This window comes from Rutilus rutilus (assembly GCF_951802725.1).
Source record: "Rutilus rutilus genome assembly, chromosome: 13".
Classification (NCBI taxonomy): domain Eukaryota; kingdom Metazoa; phylum Chordata; class Actinopteri; order Cypriniformes; family Leuciscidae; genus Rutilus; species Rutilus rutilus.
The window spans coordinates 20,767,106-20,792,489 of record NC_140218.1 but is presented as its reverse complement, the minus strand read 5'-3'; the positions used below and the strand labels follow the sequence as shown (position 1 = coordinate 20,792,489).

The window sequence follows — 25,384 nt, the reverse complement described above, 5'->3', positions numbered from 1 at the left end:
CAAACAAGAACTAGTCAAACTAGCTGTTCCCTCCCTTGTCATAAAGGACTGTGATGGTACTTTGATATACAGTGGAGTTCAAAAGTACAAATACATTTTGGGATTTTGCAAGTTTTGGCTGAAAATAATGAAATATTTCAGATTCTACTCTATTTATAGGTGACTAATCCAGTAAGTACTTATAAAATAACTAACTGACACTAATAATGATTTAGATGTTCTTGCTTCTTTTGAAGCTCGTGATGCTCTGTAGATCATTTCAAATAATGCTGGAGAACATGATCATCAGGTTTGACACAAACTTGTGATGTTGTAATTAAAGTAAAAGAGACTGAATTCATATTCAGTTTTCAAATCAACTTTTTACTCAAATAGTGTAAATTGCAATGAAAAACATTTCATTAAATCAAGACTTAAAAAAGACTTTTGGACCCCACTATATAACATGGAATTGAATGATTACCATATTCATGTACCATGATATTGACATTTCAGATAAATACTATATAGGGGTGGGTGATATGACCAAAATCGTATTTCACGATAACGATATACAGTGAGGAAAATAAGTATTTGAACACCCTGCTATTTTGCAAGTTCTCCCACTTGGAAATCATGGAGGGGTCTGAAATTGTCATCGTTGGTGCATGTCCACTGTGAGAGACATAATCTAAAAAAAAAAAATCCAGAGATCACTATATGATTTTTTCACTATTTATTTGTATGATACAACTGCAAATAAGTATTTGAACACCTGTCTATCAGCTAGAATTCTGACCCTCAAAGACCTGTTAGTCTGCCTTTAAAATGTCCACCTCCACTCCATTTATTATCCTAAATTAGATGCACCTGTTTGAGGTCGTTAGCTGCATAAAGACACCTGTCCACCCCATACAATCAGTAAGAATCCAACTACTAACATGGCCAAGACCAAAGAGCTGTCCAAAGACACTAGAGACAAAATTGTACACCTCCACAAGGCTGGAAAGGGCTACGGGGAAATTGCCAAGCAGCTTGGTGAAAAAAGGTCCACTGTTGGAGCAATCATTAGAAAATGGAAGAAGCTAAACATGACTGTCAATCTCCCTCGGACTGGGGCTCCATGCAAGATCTCACCTCGTGGGGTCTCAATGATCCTAAGAAAGGTGAGAAATCAGCCCAGAACTACACGTGAGGAGCTGGTCAATGACCTGAAAAGAGCTGGGACCACCGTTTCCAAGGTTACTGTTGGTAATACACTAAGACGTCATGGTTTGAAATCATGCATGGCACGGAAGGTTCCCCTGCTTAAACCAGCACATGTCAAGGCCCGTCTTAAGTTTGCCAATGACCATTTGGATGATCCAGAGGAGTCATGGGAGAAAGTCATGTGGTCAGATGAGACCAAAATAGAACTTTTTGGTCATAATTCCACTAAACGTGTTTGGAGGAAGAAGAATGATGAGTACCATCCCAAGAACACCATCCCTACTGTGAAGCATGGGGGTGGTAGCATCATGCTTTGGGGGTGTTTTTCTGCACATGGGACAGTGCGACTGCACTGTATTAAGGAGAGGATGACCGGGGCCATGTATTGCGATATTTTGGGGAACAACCTCCTTCCCTCAGTTAGAGCATTGAAGATGGGTCGAGGCTGGGTCTTCCAACATGACAATGACCCGAAGCACACAGCCAGGATAACCAAGGAGTGGCTCTGTAAGAAGCATATCAAGGTTCTGGCGTGGCCTAGCCAGTCTCCAGACCTAAACCCAATAGAGAATCTTTGGAGGGAGCTCAAACTCCGTGTTTCTCAGCGACAGCCCAGAAACCTGACTGATCTAGAGAAGATCTGTGTGGAGGAGTGGGCCAAAATCCCTCCTGCAGTGTGTGCAAACCTGGTGAAAAACTACAGGAAACGTTTGACCTCTGTAATTGCAAACAAAGACTACTGTACCAAATATTAACATTGATTTTCTCAGGTGTTCAAATACTTATTTGCAGCTGTATCATACAAATAAATAGTTAAAAAATCATACATTGTGATTTCTGGATTTTTTTTTTTTCGATTATGTCTCTCACAGTGGACATGCACCTACGATGACAATTTCAGACCCCTCCATGATTTCTAAGTGGGAGAACTTGCAAAATAGCAGGGTGTTCAAATACTTATTTTCCTCACTGTATATGACGATATATATTTTTGCTATAAATAAGGTTTTTATGACATCCAAATTTTTGATACCATTGAAATGTCATCATAATTCTTGTCACCAATTCATTTTTTTTTTTTTAAAGGTATAGGGATTACTTCCGCTGAACACAAAAGAAGATATTTTAAAGAATGTTGGTAACCAGACAGTCGGCAGTAGCCATTGACTTCCATAGTATTTTCAAAATTCTTAAAAATATCTTCTTTAAGACATCCCTTTCTCTAAATAACTTTGTTTTACGAGGATACTTGCAAAGATGGGCATTTTTACACATAAGTGTGTGTATTTGACCGTTCAAGCCCAAAAAGACGTCAAAAAGAACTCAGTTAAGTAATTGCGCACTGTATGAGCCTCTGCTTTATGTGCACGCGTCTCTCAGACAGCGCTTAGAAACCATCTCTCTGAAAGCGCGTGCATATAATAATATGAGTTATTTCGCTGCTTATGGCACTTCACTTGTTTTTTAACCACAATGCTTAAAAATGATTAGCTTTCATGACTGAGATTGATTGATTAGCTTCCATGACCGTTGACACAGCAACATCACATGAGCGTAACTGCGATATAGATAATGGTTCAAAATCTCTATCAGTTGACAAATTTCTTCCGGTTATCGTGTCTACTGGTACATTGCCCACCCCTAATACTATGGTATTATCATGGTACGTTTCAAAGCAACCATGATATTACCATGATGCTAAGTGGTATTGACCAGAAAGTCATGCTTTGTTTTGCATATTTTTTTGAAGTTTAGTTCAATGTCTGCTTTTCACGCAGGGTCTGGGGTGCATGTGTGGGAAGCTTTCAAAACGTCCCCCTTTTACGTCTCGTACCGTATATTTGGTCTTTTGTCTCTGCCCTCCATTTGCTTTTAATTGCCATGTGGAAATGACTCTGTCTGTTGTGCTACAGATTCGCACCCACTCAGATCAATCCCAGCAGCCTCTGCCTGAGCTCATGTCAAACCCGAAGTACGACAGCAGAACAATCAGGCTGCTCTCGTACACAAATCGAGGCCATGTAATAATCTTGAAACTCTCTCATCCTCTAGTTATTCCAAATAGTGTAATTTGTGATTAGCTTGATGTAGTCTTGCGCGTAGGCACTTAAGTGTGCCTTTTTCCATCATTAAACCTTCCTACGTATGATAATTGTGTTTCATTGCAGCAGTAGAGGCAGGAAAATCTTATTAAAGCGGATGAGAGAAAGGATGTAAGAGGATGAGAGAGGAAAAAATGTGAAGAAACCAAAAGGGTCTTGTTCCAAAGGGGCCGCCCAAAGCAAAACCCCATGAGAAATATTTTCATATTGCCTCGATGGCCTCAGCCGTTCCACTGAACAGACTCTAATATACACCGCCATATCACAAAGCAAATATAAATAATGTGGGTGCAGTAGTGTAAAACATAGCACGACTTTAATGCCATTTCTGATTTACTCTGAACATTTGTTTCTGAGGCACTATCCACACACACATATATTTATTTATTTGTGACCTGCATGCTAAGTGTCTTGCTTGAGTTACGCTTGTGAATATTTTATTCCTCAGGCTTATAGTTTACTGCATGCGGTTCTGTGTGTACTGACATCTTCTGTGTTTTCTTCACTGGTAACATTTTTTTTCTTCCTTCCCATGTGCTCTTTTTGTGTGCTGTCTGGATATAAGAAATCACGCAAGGTAATGACTAAAGTCTGAAATCGCTCTCTCGAAATCAACATCCTCATTCCCACCAAAAGCAACTGTCCATTTCAGCTTCATTGTCCATTAGTCAAGATCTGGTAGAGGATCAAACAAATCGGAGGGGAGGGTTTTTTTCTCCTCTTCAAACCATTCCATATGCTGAATGGAAAGAGACAGAGAGAGAGATTTGGCTTTCACCTCCGACCAGCTGGTATGGGGGCGACAGGGGATAGTTATCATTTGACCACCATTGTTTCATCACCCTTCCAACAACAATGAAATGTCTTCATTAGTCTCGCGTGGGAGGGCCATTAAACCGTCTCACTGTGGATGTAGACTGCGAGAAAAAGGCTGCTGGCGTGGGAGAGAAAGGGAGTGTTATCAGAGAAGAAAGAGATGTGAGAGGAAGAGAGCGTGGTACAGAGCTAGGAGTTGTTCTTTTGGCACATTTGTTTTTGGACCCTTCAGGGGCGTCATGCACTTTTTTTTTCTTTTCTTTTTTTGTTTGTTTGAGGTGGTACCAATGACAGTCCTGGCTCACTTAGTGCCCTAGGCAACATAAGACATGACCAAAGAGAAGGAAATTCTATTTTTAAGTGTGAGACATGATAGTCTTGTGGTAGAGTTTCTTTTTAGCATCCAATGGGACTCAGGAACTTGTGTGTAACTTTTGAACCTCAAACTTACGAACAGTAGTGTATATGTATATATAAATATGTTTAAACATTTTAACATTTAAAAGTTTTGGTCGGTAAGATTTTGGTTTTTGATGAAGTCTGCCTACCAAGGCTAAATTTATTTGATAAAAAATAAAGTTCAAAATAACAGCATTTATTTGAGATAGAAATCTTTGATAACATAATAAATGTCTTTACTGTCGCTTTTGATCAATTAAATGCGTCCTTGCCGAATAAAAGTATTTATTTCTTACTGACCCCTAATTTTTGAATGCTGGTATATAATTAATAATACTTTTTTGTTATTTATGTATAGTATTGTTGGATTTTTATTTATGTATTTATTTATTTATTGCAAGTAAAATTAGGACCTGAATCCTACAGCAAGTCATAATTTTCTTTGTATTTCAATGTAAAGAAGCTTTGGGATTATGGTTATAATAGAATTTTCAATAGAGATCTACTTAGTCAGACTGGCAACATTTCTACCATCGAAGGTTTTTTTTTTTTTTTTACCTACAACAATAATGCAACTTAATTATAGAAGATACACATTTTTCTTGGAAATTGCATTCAAATTCTTGGCTCAGAAATCTGAGGGGGCACGTGCCAGTTTGAGTGGGCATGATGCTTCTGGGGCCCTTGGGTAAGGTTCCTAAAAACACTGGCAGTTAGCTATTCACTTCACCTGCTCATACTCATTCTCAGCTCGTTCTGGCAGAGAACAGGAGAGTGAAAATGCCTCTCCCAGCCTGTGGCAGTCGGTGCATTGCATCTTTATGTCAAGACTTCTCATTGCACACGTCTCTGACCACATGAAACAGCAGCTGGGTGAAAACATTCCTGGCTATGCTGTCTTGGCCCAACCACATGCTTGAACTGGCCCCCGGTTCCATAGCCAAAGCTTTTCAAGCCATTGCCTTTATCCGTACTCAGCTATTCTTCTTTTTATATCACTGGGATGAGAGCTGGACCACACGTCAGAAACTGGCATTGCTGTTGATGTCCCATCTTCTTTTTTTTCAGCAATTAACTTGCCTTTCCCCCAAGGCAATTATTGGCCTACATAAAATAAAGATTTTTTATTCTTTTTAAGTAGAGCCTCATGCAGAAAAATCCCACTGTAACTAAAGCAATTTTCACACCGGTTGGAGAAATCCTTATTTCATGGTCATCTGCGTTGTGAGCGATACACCAATTAGAGTTTACAGCTTGAGATTTTAAAGGTCCGAGGAACAATCAGGCATCCATTACACTCTTTCATTTAAAAAAAAACATCCATATCAATCGTCCTCATTTCAATTGCTTCATTTATCTCTCACTTTTTTTTCCTCACTTTTTTCTCCTGTCTTAAATGTTAGATTCAGAGTCATTTACCATTCAGATAACTGAGCTTAAATCTATTATGGTTTTGTAATACAACACTCAAGTTGATGTGGATAAGGATTAGATGTGAAAGTTGAATCAATAAGCCTGCTATTGTACAGTAAACCATCCTCTCTTACGCTGGTTTCTTTTTACTGCAGTTGCTCTACTAGATCACCCATAAAAATGTATAGCTATTTCGTAAGGGTTTGCATTAAAGTGTGTGACTTTTATTAAGTGTGATAGCTAAAGGAGTGAATAGAGGATGAGGAACAGTTCATGTGGTTTCTCATGCTCATTTTTGTACTCTCCAGAATCAGCACACAGATCTTAATCTGAAGGAGTCGCTCTTTGTGGGCGGAGCCCCTGATTTCCGCAAAGTAGCCAGAGCTGCTGCGATCAAAGATGGTTTCAAAGGGGCCATTCAGAAGGTGAGAGTATTTACAGATGCAATAAAGTCATGAATTTCCATTTAAAACCCATTTTACTTCCATCTATTGATGCATTTCAGAGTGAAACATGATATTTAGTGAGAATAAACCTCATTTTAACCATTGGGAAATAAATGGAGAGTAGAAAAATGTGTTACTTACCAGAATGAAGCCAGACCTAAATGCGATTTGCTAAAACACTTCATAAGTAGCTGTTTGGCTAGAAGAAGTTAACTTATATTTGGATTTAAAAAACTATATCTGTATTAAACCTATATCTGTCTCCATAGATTACTCTGATGGGAATTCCAATCCTGAAAGCTGATAATGCCCTTCAGTCCAGTGATGTGTCCATGTATCCCTACCACCATTGCTCCAATGATGTTTGTGAGAACGGAGGCCGCTGCAACCCCCAGTTGGACAATTATGAGTGCGTCTGCCGCCACGGATTCGCCGGACAGCACTGCCAGGACGGTAAGTGCCTTATTTCATCGCTTTTTTAATTCAAAATCGTATTACCCAGTACAGCCTCTCCTCCAACTTCTTCACACTCCTTTAAGGCAAGATTTGCATACGTCTTTAGCATACATCAACATACAACTTACTTAAAAGAAATCGCTCATGGCAGCTTTAGCCAATCCATGTGCTCCATATATAGATTTAGCTAAATCCACGCCTCCAAACTTTCAGAAATAATATCAGTCATCGTCCTTGCTCGATTTGTATGCTTATCACAAACGCACATTGGCACAGTCACAAAACCCAAGAATTTTGCTCACCTCATTAACCTTGCTGGGTCCTACTGTTGTATCTTTAACCTTAATTAAGCCACACAAGCATGAAGCCTGCAATATATCACGCTTTCCTCCTTTGCTTTAATTAAACAGTGCTGTGTCTCACTTCGATTGGTGTAATTTCACTTCGTCTTCTCTCCTCCCTTTCAGCAATATTCGAAAAATCTGCTGGGGACACAGAGGCCATTGCATTTGATGGCCATACATTCATCGAATATCACAACGGAGTCACCAAGAGGTAATACAGGCACACGTACTCATGTCAATGGTCTGCCCAATAATCACTATCCGCCCTGAGCATCCCATCTCTATATTAGCAGTCAATGAGGGGTGATGACAAGCTAGATTACTCCGGCCCCATTTAAGGTCCAACGTACTTCCTCGTTTTAGCTAATGGCCTGATCTCATCCATTACCACTTCCACTGGCCTGTCTCTTTGGTTTCCATGAACCCTGGCTGGTTCCAATTAGCATAGCACCCGAAGGAGTCTCATGACTGCACTGCGATGTACCACGCTTATGTGCTGTAATGAACCTTCCTCCACCATCGCTGGTATCTCAAAACCTCACATTTTCTCTACCACACATATCCTAAAGCACCATGGATGATCATGTCTTGATAATTGCTTCCTCCTTCGCTTATCAGATGATTTATCTTCCTCTGGTTGGTCTGATGTGTCGGTGGTCCACCAATTACGTCAACATTTATTCGGTTTCGAATAGAAAGGATTTAATTTTTGAACCCATGACAAGTGTTATATATTCTATTGCAGTGTCTCCACCAGAGTTAAACATGGTGCTTTCAGAGCTACTGTACTCATAATTTCAAGTAATTTTATAGTGAAACTAGCCTTTTGAAAGCAGTAGATAGCTACACTAAAGGTTACTAACATTAAGTGGTTAACTACAGTAAAGCTAACTAAGAAGCCAATATATTTTAGACTATAAAAATGTTTAAAATGTATAGAAATCAGGTGATATCATTTTTTTTTATAACCAGAAAAGTATTTATTCGTTACAAAACAACGAGGATCTCAATTATAGTGATATACATACATTTGAATTAGAAACACATGCAAAAACATGAGATCAACAGCAGAATTTAGTGAAATATTTGACTACAACAAAGTGTACATGAATTTAAATGAATCAGTGAACAATTTCTTGAACAGATTCATTCATAGAACCATCCATATAAAATTAATTGATCCTCCCAGCTCTACATATAAATCAGTGAATAATTTTAACATATTTTGTTCATATTAGACAGATGTTAACATCATTGCTGATTTTCACTGCCACATCGACTGATCATACCACTGTGAAATGAACATTTTACCACTTATTTCACAAACTAGTGTGCTGACCATGGGGCGAACTTTAATTTAGGACACACAGCGTCACTCCTGTTTGTTATGTGTTGTGTGTTTGTTTGTGTCAATCTGTCTGTCTCTGTACACATGGCTTCTGTTGTCTTTGCCCTTGTCTGTCTGTCTTATTTGAGTGTCTGTTGTCTTCCTTCTGCTCTCAAGTCAACTGACCAATGAGATCCCAGAGTAAGTAACCCGGAGACATTCTGGGATGTATTGAATTAAGCAAAACTAACATTTTTTTAAGACAAACCATCAACTTAACCCAATATAAAGCATTGGTATTTTCCTTGTACTCACAATTACATCACATTCAGAAAAATATTTGTGAAAAATGCAGGGCTCATCTATTACATATTATTTCCAGGAAAGGTTGCATGTTCATCAGCTGCATAAGAAACCAGTATCAGGAATGCATGCTTGGCATGAATAATGATGAGCATTGTGATACACTGATATATTCCTACAGGAATCATGCATGGAAATACTTAAACTGACTTTGGAAATACGCCTGTGTATATTCTTATGTTAAAAAAGAATGAAGCCCTGTTTAACTGCAAATAATGCTATTTAACATTACACCACTTTAAATCACAATATACATCAATATTTAGTTCGTATTTACAGCTTGGTTTAAATGGCATTTTACTGCCCCATTAGAGAAATGTTCAATCTGTTATAGTGTTCCTTTTAGTGATTCTTATTTTAAATTATTTGTTTCTTTCTGAATGTAATTAAGTGTCTAAGTGGCTGCACTGAGCCTTTAAAAAGCTGGAAGCTTGATTAAATGGAATTATGTTATGTATTATGCTCATGAAAAGTTCCTGCCTGGCTTTTAAGCCACGTCACTTTGTTTGTCAAATCGCTCCCAGTGATTTCTAATAATTGTGCCAAAGGATGAAAGCGAAAGTGGCACATTAATCAAGGATTTGTCTCTCAGAAAACTGGCTGCAATTAAAGAGGATCCGTCCAGTAGAGAAAGCGAGCCACCGCAGGCATCAATAACAGTTAGGGACAAGGCCCTCTTCATTGACTTTCACTCTTCCTGGGGTTTAATGCGTGTCACTTCCTCTACAAATGAAGTGCCAGATTAAAATTAATCTTAACCAAGAAAGCTGACCAGCCCTTCAGAACGAGTGTCATCAATTTAGCTTGATCTGGTTTTGAGCAGAGCCCTTAAAATGAATGAATTCCTTAGAGGGCGTCAGCATAGTGGCGCCCCATCTGTGGGAGTAGAGTCATATTTCTGTTAGTATTTACTGTGCTCTTCATATGTCTTTATTCATTCTCTTTAGCTCAGCGGCCTTGGATCAATTTACCCATTCGTACCCTTCAGTGACCTGTTCCTAAATGTGTTTTTTTATATAATTGGTCTTTTGACAAAAACAAGTGTCTTATTTAGCTCAGTTCCAATTCCTAGTTAGCTACATTGCTGCCTACATTGGCAGCTGCCATCTTAGGAAGCAGAAAAGCACACCACACATATAGAAACTCAACTTGATTTCAGTAGTTTGACATTAGCATGTTGCTAACAGCACACTATAGCATAACAATATTAAATACATGGCATACTCAAATATTGGGTAAAATAGTCATTCAGTAGTTTGATGTTAGCATGTTGCTAACAGCACATTATAGCGAAATAACATAAAATACATGGCACACTCAAATATTGGGTAAATTAGTAATTCAATAGTTTGCCGTTAGCATGATGCTAAACAACACACTATAGCATAACAACATAAAATACATGGCACACTCAAATATTGGGTAAAATAGTCATTCAGTAGTTTGATGTTAGCATGTTGCTAACAGCACATTATAGCGAAATAACAAAATACATGGCACACTCAAATATTGGGTAAAATAGTAATTCAGTAGTTTGACGTTAGCATGATGCTAAACAACACTATAGCATAACAACATAAAATACATGGCACACTCAAATATTGGGTAAATAGTCATTCAGTAGTTTAACGTTAGCATGTTGCTAACAGCATACTATAGCATAACATAAAATACATGGCACACTCAAATATTGGGTAAAATAGTCATTCAGTTGTTTGGCGTTAGCATGTTGCTAACAGTACAACATAAAATGCATGGCACACTCAAATATTGGGTAAAATAGTCATTCATTTAAATTACACTGAACTATTTTTCTATGGTTGTCAGTACTTAATGAAATATATGTCTCGTTTTGTCCATCATCTTGAGTTGTGTAATAGATACATATGATACTGCCATAGAATTTGGGTAAAATATGATTAAGTAAGATCTTTTAGCAGAATAATTAAGTTAAGTGAACCAATGCTGCCTCCATAGGTTTTAGAATTTGATCGAATACGACCAGTCTTTCAAACATACTGTACACTCACGTAGTTACTCTTTTTCTCGCTTTCTCGCTCACTTGACTGGTCGAGAGTGATGGAATTGTTGATAAATTACAGTAACTCAACCATGTGACAGCTCAGAACAATAAAACAATGTGCCAGTACCACTGGTACTGCTGATAAAGTCTTCCAGTGTTATTTCTTTGCCTATGCTGGCATAACAACTGAAACACTAGAATAATTTAGTGAGGTCAGTCTAACTTCTTGGAGCAGGTCTTCTTGTCTGTGTGTTATGCGATCCCTGTTCTTCCCCTCCACCCTTTTGCACTTATTGCATGCCTATCATTTCTTCCCTTGCTCCTCTAAGCCCTGAGTCACTGGAGAATCCGTCTGACCAGAGGTGAGTCCCCTCTGCCTGAACTGTTTCCAATGGCACGCCGTCCTCCCACACTCAGTCCCCCAGCAGAGGCTATTGGCCAGGGCTTTTGTCGGGTAGCATGTCACAGCTTGCGCACTGAAATTGTAATATGTCTCAGACATGTTTATTTGTCTAATATGCAATCCGAAACAGAATATTTAGACTTTTTTGTGTTTTCTATGCTGATTTTGGGGCAAAACGTGCAGAATGGATTTCAATATGTGATTTGCTCTATTATTTGAAGTTGGAAGATGCAATGAACTGTTTTGAAGAAACAGATATAAGCAACACACTTAAAAAAAAACTTAAATATTTAATATTGTGTTTATTAATACACTCACCTAAAGGATTATTAGGAACACCATACTAATACTGTGTTTGACCCCCTTTCGCCTTCAGAACTGCCTTAATTCTACGTGGCATTGATTCAACAAGGTGCTGAAAGCATTCTTTAGAAATGTTGGCCCATATTGATAGGATAGCATCTTGCAGTTAATGGAGATTTGTGGGATGCACATCCAGGGCACGAAGCTCCCGTTCCACCACATCCCAAAGATGCTCTATTGGGTTGAGATCTGGTGACTGTGGGGGCCATTTTAGTACAGTGAACTCATTGTCATGTTCAAGAAACCAATTAGAAATGATTCGAGCTTTGTGACATGGTGCATTATCCTGCTGGAAGTAGCCATCAGAGGATGGGTACATGGTGGTCATAAAGGGATGGACATGGTCAGAAACAATGCTCAGGTAGGCCGTGGCATTTAAACGATGCCCAATTGGCACTAAGGGGCCTAAAGTGTGCCAAGAAAACATCCCCCACACCATTACACCACCACCACCAGCCTGCACAGTGGTAACAAGGCATGATGGATCCATGTTCTCATTCTGTTTACGCCAAATTCTGACTCTACCATCTGAATGTCTCAACAGAAATCGAGACTCATCAGACCAGGCAACATTTTTCCAGTCTTCAACTGTCCAATTTTGGTGAGCTCGTGCAAATTGTAGCCTCTTTTTCCTATTTGTAGATGAGTGGTACCCGGTGGGGTCTTCTGCTGTTGTAGCCCATCCGCCTCAAGGTTGTGCGTGTTGTGGCTTCACAAATGCTTTGCTGCATACCTCGGTTGTAACGAGTGGTTATTTCAGTCAAAGTTGCTCTTCTATCAGCTTGAATCAGTTGGCCCATTCTTCTCTGACCTCTAGCATCAACAAGGCATTTTCGCCCACAGGACTGCCGCATACTGGATGTTTTTCCCTTTTCACACCATTCTTTGTAAACCCTAGAAATGGTTGTGCGTGAAAATCCCAGTAACTGAGCAGATTGTGAAATACTCAGACCGGCCCGTCTGGCACCAACAACCATGCCACGCTCAAAATTGCTTAAATCACCTTTCTTTCCCATTCTGACATTCAGTTTGGAGTTCAGGAGATTGTCTTGACCAGGACCACACCCCTAAATGCATTGAAGCAACTGCCATGTGATTGGTTGATTCGATAATTGCATTAATGAGAAATTGAACAGGTGTTCCTAATAATCCTTTAGGTGAGTGTATATTGTTAATGTCCTAATTCTGTCAAAATGAATGTCTAAAACAAGACATTTTTATGACAGCCACTAATTAAATGATTATATATAGTGTAGTAAGATATATTTTTTGTAAATAAAGGGAACATTAAATTGATAAAAGTGACAATAACGACGCATTCAGTATAACAAAAGATTTCTATTTAAAATAACTTTGTGTATCTAAGTATACTGAGGGGGAAAAAATGATCATGGTCCCCACAAAAATAATAAGCAGCACAACTGTTTTAAACATTGGTAATAATAAGAAATGTTGCTTGATCACCAAATCAGCATATTAGAATGATTTCTGAAGGATCATGTGACACTGAAGTCTGGAGTAATGATGCTGAAAATTAAACTTTGCCATCACAGGAATAAAATACATTTAAAATATATTAAAATAGAAAACAGTTTTTATAAATTGTAATTATATTTCACACCATTTCTATTTTTGCTGTATTTCTGATCAAATAAATGCAGCCTTGGTAAGCATAAGAAACTTTTTTCAAAAACATAAACTTACAGATCCCAAACTTTCGAACTCATGACAACGGTTCTAATAAAAACAACAATATAATTAGAAAGACTTTGCATTCAGTGCATTAAAAAGTGTTTCTTGGTCAAACAAACCATTATGAAGGAGCAGATCACATATGGTAAAATTTATTAAACAGAGCAAAAGGTATACATACACAAAAAGCATCTAGTTCTGTGACTGAAGATTCTGTGTGGCTGCTAAGATGTGAGACGTGTTTAATGACCATTCCCATGTGAGCCACTGCCCTCTATAGGTGGACAGTGTGAATAGTCTGATCACTTCTGTTATGAATGAAAAAAATGCAACACCCTATTATGCATTTTATTAAACAAAATACCTTTTTTGTAAATGTGATCCAGCTTTAAGGGGTTAACCCCTACTTCCCTTTAGAATGTTCTAGATGCTTGAGATCCTAATGGGACATAAGCAATAATGCGCTCAGCAGAGTGGTGTATAATCACAGTTAGCTGCCCTGATGCCGAAGCCCTGGCCTGGGGCCGCGCGAAGGGAAGGCCTGTGGAAAGAGTCCAGTCAGCACATTACATGCGTCTCATCGGGAAAAAATTCAATTACAGCTAATTATTATTCGGCTTCACACCGTCACGGGCACATCAAGAGCATTTACATAATGAAATTCTGTCTTTTTAATCAAACAAATTAAGATGTAATTTCCAATTCTCAAGTTGTTAGTAGAGCTGCTAATATTGTGATTTGAAATTTGAGCTGTCAGTGCAGACAGGCTTGGAGAGGACGCCATCTGATTTCACGCCCGTCTTCAGATGAATCATTCCTCAAGACAACACGTATTGTTCGAATGGACTCTTTCTAGGTTCAATTCTCGAATACAGAAACATACCTGCCACATATTTATTCACCTGAGCTATTCACCATCTGAGAGGAAACACAGCTAATGTAAACAGATAAACACCATAGATGATATCACAGTTTGGTTGCGTTCGACACACCCTTGGAGAAAGTGTTTCTATTCGTTGTGATGTGGTGTGAAGATGCGAGCACATTCGCCATCTGATTTCTTTTCTTCTTTGTGTCGTGTCCGTTGTCTTGTCTCTCTCCGTTTTGTCTTTGTCTTTTTTCGTGTTGTTGTTACTTGTCTTACTCCTGTTTACATGTCACCTGATTTAGCAAACAAGCCCCCACACACTTGCTATTCTGACTAACAAACAAGCTTGCTCGCTCCAATAATGGCTCTCTTGATGCCAGCGACTACAGGTACACCACTGAGAACAAAGGAATTGTTGTAAAAATAGCAGCTTTTCCTTTGTGGCGCATATGTGTGTACTTGCAGAGGGTGTTGGATGCAATCGGCTCCCTGTCACCTTCCCCCCCGAGGACATGCAGATGTCACCTTCTCTGTGCCTTACAAGAGAAGGCTGCATCCAGGGAACCAGATCAAAACACACATCAGACGGCAGCTGCAATGGGCATCCTTCCTTAGCGCTCCCCGCGCAGGAAGAGGAAATCTAGAGCTTGAAGGCAAAATAGGAAGTGTTAACTTGGAGATAACCTAAAGTGTGTCACCAGCCCTCTCACACACGCATACGCATGCATTCGTGTTCAAAAACCCATTCAACGTGACCTAGTTTAACTAGTTTCATGAAGACCCACAACTGCTCAGTCTGTTCATTAGCTTATCAAGCACTCTCCGGGTTTTTGACTGTATCGAAGCAATGTTTTCACACATAATTCCATCACTGTTGTTGTTAAACAGCAGGTAAGTCTCAGGGTTTCATGCACAACCTGTGATTAACTCTGCGTCTCTGAAACACCATTGGATTTGTGATAGCATTTCCTCTCTTTTTGATCTAGTGAGAAGGCCCTGCTGGTGAATAAATTTGAGCTGAGCATCAAGACTGAGGCTACTCATGGTCTGATTTTGTGGAGCGGCAAGGGAGTGGAGCGTTCCGACTACATCGCCCTCGCCATCGTGGACGGCCGTGTGCAGATGACCTATGACCTCGGCTCCAAGCCTGTGGTGCTGCGCTCCTCTGTACGGGTCAACACCAACCGCTGGATACGAATCAAGGCCAGCAGGTAAAACACCAAGAGTTATTCAGTCATCGCCTCAGGTTTGTCATAGTGTAGTTGCAGATATTTACAGGACTCAACAGTAAGGAATTTTTTCTTCACGCAAAGTCACCTGGCTGCAGCTAAATTTACATTTCAGTGAATGACACACACACACTCTCACAAACAATTTAGTCTATGGCTGCACGATATACCAACATTAAATAGAAACCACTATATTAGTGTGATTTTTCTAATTGCAAAGGATGCGATTTAGTTATATAAATATGCGCTGCGTGTTTCAAAGTGAAGCGTGCACGTGCGACTTGTAACAACAGTGTTTTTAGGGTCTCAAAGCGACTTTGTGTGCTTTATTAATGAGAAGAAACTCGTCCAGTCCAATGCACTGTATTCTGCATGAGATTGCATTACACTGGAGAATTCAAATGTCATGAAAGGCTGTTTCAGGTCTGTTCATTTATCTCTGTCATCTGTTCAGCTCAGCACTGTTGTCTTTTAGAGACATGGGGTCCGTTCTTCCTACCTCGCTTAATATATCTGAGATGATTTAACAGATGCCAGATCTTCTAATTGTGATAACTGATCTCTGGCTAATTTTGTGGATTTTATTAAATGGACCTGTTGCTATGACAGCAACGATGAGCTTCGAAAAACCTAACCATCTTGGATCTTGTCAAATTGTCAACCGTAAAATCCAAGTACGAAGAACTTGGAACGTGGTCATAAGAATGTGTTTGCGTTCCCTTGCATGGATTTTAGCTACCTACCAACACATACGAAAAATATGTCTGTAAAAAGCATTTTACATGTACTGTACACACCATGGAACGCGCATGAGAGCGCTTTCTGCGCTGGACACAGCAATGAGTTTATAGCTGTAACAATGAGGCAAGGACGAAGCGGAGAGAGAATCCACATGCAAGCACGACTTTAATAAAACAAACAGGTGATGCAGGGCAAACAACGGAACATAGGACAGGAACATAGGACAGGAACATAGAGGAACAATGACCGACAAACAACAACTGAAGCACAGAGGTTTAAATACACAGGCAAACAAGCTAAACAAGATAACAAGGGGGCGTGGTTAATCAGAAATACCTGGGGAGACTAATAAACAAAAAACTACAAAGGACTACAGGAATCATGACAATACCCAGACCGGACTGAGCATTTTTATGGATATACAGTTTTTCATATACTGTATACATTATACAATATCATGTAAATGAAGAAATTAAAATGTAAATATTAGCGTTGAAATGTTACAGCTGAACTATAAAATAAAATAATATTTGATTAAATACTCGATTACTGTCATATCAAACTTTATATGAAAGAAATTCTGGTTAAGGAACCCCTGGAAAATAAAAATACATTTATTAATACAATTTGTTTGTTTTTTATTAAATGTACGATTTATATTTGTTTATTATTTGTTTATGTTTTAAATTGTCTAATTTTAAATCTCTGATTTTAAAATATATTGTGTAATATTACACCACCATTCAAAAAATTTTGGGTAGGTAATAATTGTAACGTTTTTAAAAGTAGTCTCTCACCAAGGCTGCATTTATTTGATCAAAAATGCAGTAAAATATGACAATTTAAAATAACTTTTCTTTTTATATATATTTAATATATATATTTTTTTATATTTTCTTTGAAATTGAAAATTTTGAAATAAATTATTTTACTCTTTTAACGCTGCAACATGATACACAACAAAAACATACTGATTGGTTTATAATTTCTTACTATTCATACAGATGCTACCAATTCTTGCAATTTCAACAAAAAAATGTATAATAATTTTACCTAGCTGACACATTTATGCGAGGCATAAAACGCATGTACAGTACATAATACATAAAAAAAAAGTAAATTATGAAGTTTTGCTAACTTGCCCAAAACTCTCTCACACTGGCCCTGGGGCAGCGGGCCATCCTTATTATTGAGCCCTGATTTATATTTGACACAGATTGACACATAGACATTTATATTTACCAAACTTTTTCCATAGAACTGTTTTCCAGCAGTGGCAGTAATTTATATTTGCCTCAGGCTTTTGCCATAGAGCTGTTTGCCAATAATGTCAGACAATTATATTTGCTATAGACACGTTTCCCAACAGTAGCATATTGTCCAAAGTTTGCTGCAGGTTTACCACTACCAGTGAAATTCCACAATCTTCTTTCTTCCCGCATTATTACCGTTTTGTTTCCCGCAAATTTAGTAAAAAATCAGATTGTCAGTGTTAGATGCCTCACTGTGCCTCACTGTCTTCCTGTGCTTCTCTACTCTCCACAGAGCGCTCAGAGATGGCTCACTGCAGGTTGGTAATGAGGCAGCTGTCACTGGGTCATCACCCTTGGCTGCCACACAGCTGGACACAGACGGCGCTCTCTGGTTGGGTAAGTCCATCCGACGCTGCTTTGCTCAATCGTAGCTCATTTACAAACCGACTAGGTACACCTTCTCCGAATAGTCCCCACTTAGCTTGTAATGACTAATTGGATCTTCCCCCACAGCGAGTGCTTTTGAAGGGCTACACACAAGTACTTCACAAAAGCATGAATGTTAAGACACAATATTACCTTATTATAGTTCATTATTAATTCAAGGATGAGTCTGTACCATAGGGTGTTTTAAAAACTCCAATGTTTCTGTGTTTGCCATCTCATTCTCTTTTGACAAACCTATTGAGATTAAGAAACAGGATTTATTCTATGTTAAGGGTGCAAAATCTTCTTATAAGGTTGAGAATAGTATTTCAGCCAGCCAGTAGAACAGGTGCTGTCAATGCCTGGTGGCTAGAATACATTATCCTCAGACAGCCCGAACATCAAGAGCTCCCTCTGAAAATCCCTTCTTTCAAAAGTCATTATTTATTTACTTATTCAGATGTAATTCACTTGAAATTAGCCCCGTCAATCCTCCCGTTGCAAAGCATACAATCCGATTAAAGGGGAAACACGGGGAGGCAAAAGAGAGAGAGAGAACTTAGAGAAATTGAGTGAATAGCAACAGGGGGAGACATTTTTCACCGTGCTGAAAGAGCGGGAGACGGAGCTGGATTTCCGACAGTGTCAGGTCCCCGAGGGAGGTGAGCTAACTCTCATTCGGAGCTGTCAGAGAACGTCCCCGGAGCCCGGCCTCCCAAAAACACTGTTTGATCTTCTCACCTGTTCCTGAGAGCTGTGTCTCTATCTTTTCACGTTCTGACACCCCCACATTACACTCTCAGAGTCTCAGGTGTGATTAAGTTTTTAACAGTCTTCTATACAGGGTTTCCATAACACACAGACGGTTCATCGCCCTTGAATAATATATAGCGCTTTTGCTCGCCTGCATAGTGGGTAATATCTCAGGTTACATAAAGGCATGCATTTATACTGTGGGTCAGTGACATATAAGAGTGGCCACAGTAAAAAAAAAAAATATATATATATATATATATACATTTCTTTGAATTCATGCTGGTTTCATGAAGTTTTGAAACACATTTATAACATTTTCAGGAAAATGTGTCATGTTGAGTATAAGATATTATTTTCCCTCCACTATAAATGCATGTACTGTATAGGCCTATCCATCTTTAAAATTGATTTTTTTTTACAAACATCATGAATTATTAATTTAAAAAAATGTATTACTTCATTAAATCCATAAATAGTACAAAAAATGAGCATCATTGACCCACATGCAGTGTGATAACATGGATTTCTTACTACTGTACCCATTTCATGCTGTCCACTTGTGATTGGATCTCCTGAAATGGTTTATTTAGGTTGTTTAGGTCTGTTGTGTGAATATGAAGTACTGTGCAGTATATCATGTACACTTGATCTGATCTTTTCCTTTCCTCTCCTCTCCTCTTCAGGTGGTCTGGAGGAGCTGTCCGTAGCTCGCCGGTTGCCCAAGGCTTACAGCACAGGCTTTGTCGGCTGCGTGAAAGATGTGATAGTCGACGGGGTGGATCTACATCTGGTGGAGGACGCCTTAAACAGTCCCAAAATATTACACTGTTCAGCCAAATAGTCTGGCACCACCGTTCCTCCCAACACCATGTCTACTGCTGTAATTATTTTTCTATTTTTTGTATACTTTTCTTTGTCTTTTATATTGGAAAAATTACATTGTTTTAATTATAATTTTTTTTTTGTTTGTTTGTTTTTTTGTGTGTTTTTTTCCCCCCGTCTTCGCGTCCAATCATAATCATGCCCTCCGTCGGCGAACGTGGTGTCACAAGACAAGCAAAAAGTCATATTACATCTGTGCTGTTTCTATAAAAAAACAACAGAACATGTACTTGCTTATTACTTGAACAGTGTCAGATGAGATCGCTGCTGTTTGTGCCGTCTGGATTGCCTTCTCTCGGTGCCATATAGCTCTCGTCACCAAACATTCCTCTGAGCTGTTGCTGTGGTTCGTTACTGCATTAAAAAAGGTCGAAAAGAAACGACTTTCCGCTTTATCGACACGTGACAGCAACTGTTAAATACACTGAGCAAGACTATGTACGATATTCCTCATTTATGATACCACTAACAGGGGCGAAAGCTCAAAACTTGGAGCTTTTGAATCCCAAACTGATAGTAGCTGACGTAACATTTAGCATTCCTCAAAATTCACCATTGTTTTTACCATGCAAACATCATTATTGATGACCTGTGAGATGTAATAAATAATAACGAAATACATGAGACTGTGAATTTTGAAGATGCTATTTTTTGTTGCAATCATTCGTCTCATGTGTTGTGCATATCTAAAGAGCAATTACTTATATAGATACATTTATATATATACTATGTGACCACTTGTTGCATGCATCTTTTTAAGTGTTGAGTTGATTTTGCCTTGGTTTTCTTGATCTTCATCATTCCATTCAGGGCAGAAATGTAGCTGACTACATTGCAATCTGGACATCTGATTATTCAATTTGGGAGATAAAGAAATTTTATATATATATATATATACCTGCTATTTGTCAATCTGGACTTCGTGTGTGTGTGTGGGTTGGAAAAACGGCTGTTGCAGCAACTCAACTTTGGGAGGCGCTGTAACACAGGAAGAGATGAGAGACTCAAAACACATCAGGTGGACAAAAACAGCATTGACATTCTTGGCATGTTCCGTCATCGAACAAAAATTATTTTATTTTTTTCTGTCATGTATCAAGTGAAAATGTTGCTTTAAAATGCTGTCAGCACTTGCTATAAAAAAGGGATGATGTATGTAGACCCCTTGCATCCTATGACTGTGGCCCCCATAAGAGCTGTTCATGTTCAACGGTAACCAGTGAAAATATTAATGCATGGGTTTGTCAAGTCAAAATGGTTTTTGTAACCTGTTCCAAGACAAATGCAATGCTGTGGTGCTGTCTCTGTGCAAGAAATATGAGTTTGATACAAGATGCTTTGCAATATTCCACTCTAAATAAGTATGACCATATCTTTTTTTTTTTTTTTTTTAACAAACCCTGGGACATGCAAGATCGTAATCATCATCATAATGTACAGCCCTGTGTAAATTTGTTACTGAGGTTTTGTTTTAGTATTATACACTGGAAGCGAGTCTGACTTGTCTCTACACGGCATATCCTGAGCGAGGGGATGGATCTGGGAATAATCGATCATTTAATTGTCGTCACGGGATGTCTAGTGTTCCGGACTGAGACCGGGAGCCCTTCGTTACTGCACGAGCTGTATGGACCATCCACTCTTTTTAGTATAGCGCCCTCACCTTCACTTTTCCAGCGGACTCGATTTTTTGATCTCTTTTATAATAATGGGAGTTATTTTTTTTGACATCCTCCAGTAGCTTTGCTCTCAAGGGATGAGGCTCATGGTGAGAACCGCCATGGAAATCTGTTGTGTGAATGGAAACTGAGAAATGCCTTAAAATCATTCACCGTTCATAGGTGACAAAAGTTCATGTCCATATTGTTCTGTGCTCTCTCACTTTGCCAGTATATTAGCCTCATTCCCATCATGTAAATTAATTCATAAATGTTAATAATTATATTAATAATGCTTATGAGAATTTCCAGAAGGCCTCGATAATAGTGGTTCTGGACTCTACAAAAATACTATTTACTGTACAAATACTATTTTCAGTATCTTATTTATGTCTTAAGAGGATTCTCAGTCTGGCATTTGTAAACTACTGTTTCGATTGATTGAACTAAACCTGATGGGCAGTGCACAGAATGAGGCATGACGTTACCATTACTAACTTTATTACTTGTGTCTTGTGTTCCAACCACCATAAAATAAAATGTAAAACAAACTGACCTGACTTTCTGTAACATTTACTTCTGATAACGTCTGTGAATAAATCCCTCCAGTTCCCAAATTGTCTAACCCAGAGTCTCTCTAGTGTTATATCATCGTTCAAAAGTTTGGGGTTTTATGATCATCAATACTTTTTGCTCATTTATTTGATCAAAAATGCAGTAAATATTATGAAATCGTATTACAATTTATATGGAATATGTAACTGTGTATAAATAATAACAGTTTTCTATTTCAAATTTTTTTTTTTTAAGTGTAATTTATTCCTGTGATGGTAAAGCTGAATTTTCAGCATCTTCAGTGTCACATGATCCTTCAGAAGTCATTCTAATATGCTGATTTGCTGTTCAAGAAACATTCCTTATTCTCATCAATGTTAAAAACAGTTCTATCATGACAACTCTCGGGAGATTTGTGATGGAAATGACAATGTTAATGTATTTGGTCTTGTCGGAATAGATCCGCTACGCTGCTGCTGCAGAGCAAGTACAGGAACTTGCTACTGCCAATACATATGCTGATACGCTGCTGTGAGTATGTAAGACATACTGCTGCTCACAAATAGCATATATAGATAAATTACCCATAGCAGATCTATACAGGTAGAGCTGGGGAAGGTGGGGGGTTTCGGAGGAACTCTGAAGCGCTACAGTGAGTCCTAACCAGCCATTTAACCCTCAGACGGTCCTCGGTCATTTCTGACCGAAATATTTTCTGTTGTGAATTTCTAAAAATCACAGCTTCATCGGAATGTTATGAAACTTGGTGACTTTTATGGCATTTGGTATGTGAAAAAAATAAATAAATTGGGGTCATGATCCCAGCATGCTAAGTGGTCGTAAAAAAAATTGTCACACTACAGGCCTTCGGTCAAAAATGACCGACCCATAGGAAATTAATGGGAAATTGCCAACAACAAAAAAAAATCTCCGAATTTTTGTGTGTATAATCTACAAATCGGCCACAATCCTAAAAAAAAGTACACAGCTGTAAAGGGGTGACACTCTACAACATCAAGAGTGCAAAAAAGACACAACCACCCACACACACACACATACATCACACTTTTATACACATACACACCAATAATTTTGATTACAAAAAATCTGTTTTGAATTTTTAAAAATCACAGATTCATCGGAATATTACGAAACTTGGTGACTTTTATGGCATTAGGTATGTGAACACACAAAAAAATTGAGGTCATGATCCGAGCATGCTAAGTAGTTGTAACAAAAATTGTCACACTTGTGGTCTTCGGTCAAAAATGACCCCCATAGAAAATGAATGGGAAATTGAAAAAAAAAATTGAAAAAATTAAATATTATTTTTACATAAAGTGTTATAATTGAATGAATTGCATTTTTTGTTACAAATTCTGTAAAAAAAAAAAAAAGTAAATGACGTGTCCATAAACAGCTGGGGAATTCACATGCCTCTCCATAGAGAGCTGTACATGCCATCTAGTGGTTACACCATGGTTCTACGCTTTCTTTCCATACTCTCACCAGATGGTGCTAATAATCTGCTTAAAACATTTTTTTTTTTTTTGAAGGCCTAGACTCTATATTAAACTAAAATACTGCATAAAAAAAAAAAAAAAAAAAAAAAAAACATATATATATATATATATATATATATAATTGTTTTATTTATTTATAATGGCAAAAATAGAAATTGCATTGGTTTTACTGGGATGGAGGAAGTTTCCTTTTTAGGTGTCCGGTCACTTCTGACCGGGAAGGCCCAGGGTGTGACTCCGAAAGGAAGACCTTCTGAGGGTTAAATGTTGTGAGCAGCAAGCTCATTGGCTGCAGATGCTACATGAACCAATCAGCTTGTGCCAAGTAGTTAACGCTGTGAATATCATCAGGTTGCGTTAAGCACCCATCAGCCTGCGCCATCTAGAGTTTCATGACAGAACTAGGCATTTTTGCTGCTTAATATTTTTTGTGGAAAATGTGATGCATATCTTCTGGATTATTTGATGAATAGAAAGTTCAAGAACAGCATTCATTTGAAATAGAAATATTTTTAACAATGTAAAGTCTTTGTCACTTTTTATCCATTTAATGCATTATTTATTTTCAAATAATAGAAACCCCCAATTTTTTAATAGTTTATATTATATCATTTAATTATATTTGTTAAAGTCAGCAAAAATGTGCTTCAAATCAAACATTGACATGTATTACCTCAAAGACCCAACAATGCAAACTCATCGCCAATTTTAATATTCATAAATAACTTGGAACAAAAATTGGGACAAATGAATTTGAGCCCTAAGGCAGCATAGTTTGATTGAATGCACAGCCTTTGATGTCAAGAACATAAGATACGGATATCATATGAGAAATGTTTTTTTAATTATTTATATTTCTACCCTAACTATACATTGTTAAAATACTGAAATACATGAATACATTTTAAAATGTGCTTTTTTTAAACCAGCAGAAATGTACAGTAATGTCTTAGTTCATACTAAGAACTATGGAAGTGTATTATTAATCATCTGTGCAACAGTTATTCTCTTAAGGGCATATAAAATGTCATCAGACATGACAGGCCCAGGGTTGCCTGGAGATGTTAGATAAACAGATCTTGTCAAAGAACTCTCGCTAGGGGTAAAATATTGAATGGAAAAAATCCATTGTATTTCTCTGCATGGCAATGAGCATGAAGTGATCCACACTAAATGAGCAGAGGGCTCCTTCAGTACACATGCTCACACCAGTGCAATAAAGGGTCTTTTACTGCATGTAACAAGGCTTCAGCTGTCTGGCTCCATCAGGGGATCTGTGGCTCCCATTGTTCCTCCTCATGAGGCTTTAGTTTGGACTACAGGGTCCTCGGGCTGTAAGGTCAAAGGGCGTCTTGGAATGGAGCTTGTCAGCAGCAATGGCTCTTCCTTTAGTGAATGATTTCCATAAAGGAATAGTTCACACAAAAATGTAAATAGTTCCGAACAAATTCAAAGCATAACCAACTGTGTCTCGTTTAGTTACTGAATGCCACGGGAGAGGATTTGTGAATGGAAGTGAAGCGACGCAACGGACGCTGGTAGGTCACGGGTGATAATGACAACATGGCGAATGTAGTGCGTCCAAATTATTCATACTACACATTTTCGTACTATATAACATACTTTTTTAGCAGTTGCAAAGTAATTACTTATTCAAAGTAAGTACCTACTTGTACCTGTGATTTCGGACAATCAGTTGTTTCTTGCTGATTGAAGCAGTGTTTTCAACAAACCAGTTGACTGGATGATTCAATGACTCACTCAAAAAGACAGTCACTTGTTGCCAACTATATATAACCTACAGAAAGAAATGTGTGTGTGCGTGTGCGTGCATGCATTTGTGTGTGTGTTCAAAGTAAGTACTTTATACCTGCGATTTCGGACAGTGAATTGTTTCATTGCTGATTGAAGCAGTGTTTACGAACTAGTTGACTGAATGATTCAATGACACTACTATGGAAGCCAATTTCTGCCGCAAAAAAAAAAAAAAAATCAGTTATGACATACAAAGTCATATGATTTAAAAATGTGAAATTATGACTTAAAAAGTCCAATTTTTATGTGAAAATCTTGACTTTTTATGTAATTTTTATGATTTAACACTATTATGATTTACCAAGCATGATTTTTTTATGTGGCGGATATGGGCTTCTATAAT

At 38.2% G+C, this 25,384-nt stretch overlaps 1 protein-coding gene across 8 annotated transcripts in view; it reads left to right on the top strand.

Moving 5' to 3' along the window:
- Nucleotides 1-21,765, top strand: part of agrn (agrin) — a 248,091-nt gene extending 226,326 nt beyond the window's left edge. For 4 of the 8 annotated variants that reach the window (XM_084427577.1, XM_084427576.1, XM_084427580.1 and 1 more), the window contains 8 exons: nt 6,227-6,343; nt 6,634-6,817; nt 7,288-7,375; nt 8,669-8,692; nt 11,207-11,239; nt 15,190-15,414; nt 17,719-17,822; nt 19,292-21,765. In XM_084427577.1, coding sequence (XP_084283703.1) covers nt 6,227-6,343; nt 6,634-6,817; nt 7,288-7,375; nt 8,669-8,692; nt 11,207-11,239; nt 15,190-15,414; nt 17,719-17,822; nt 19,292-19,449 — 933 coding nt within the window. In that variant the 3' untranslated portion in view covers nt 19,450-21,765. Of the gene's footprint in view, nt 1-3,855; nt 3,982-6,226; nt 6,344-6,633; nt 6,818-7,287; nt 7,376-8,668; nt 8,693-11,206; nt 11,240-15,189; nt 15,415-17,718; nt 17,823-19,291 lie in introns of those variants that run through there. The other 4 variants (XM_084427583.1, XM_084427578.1, XM_084427582.1 and 1 more) reach the window with 2 other exon arrangements.
- Nucleotides 21,766-25,384: the final 3,619 nt, after the last annotated feature.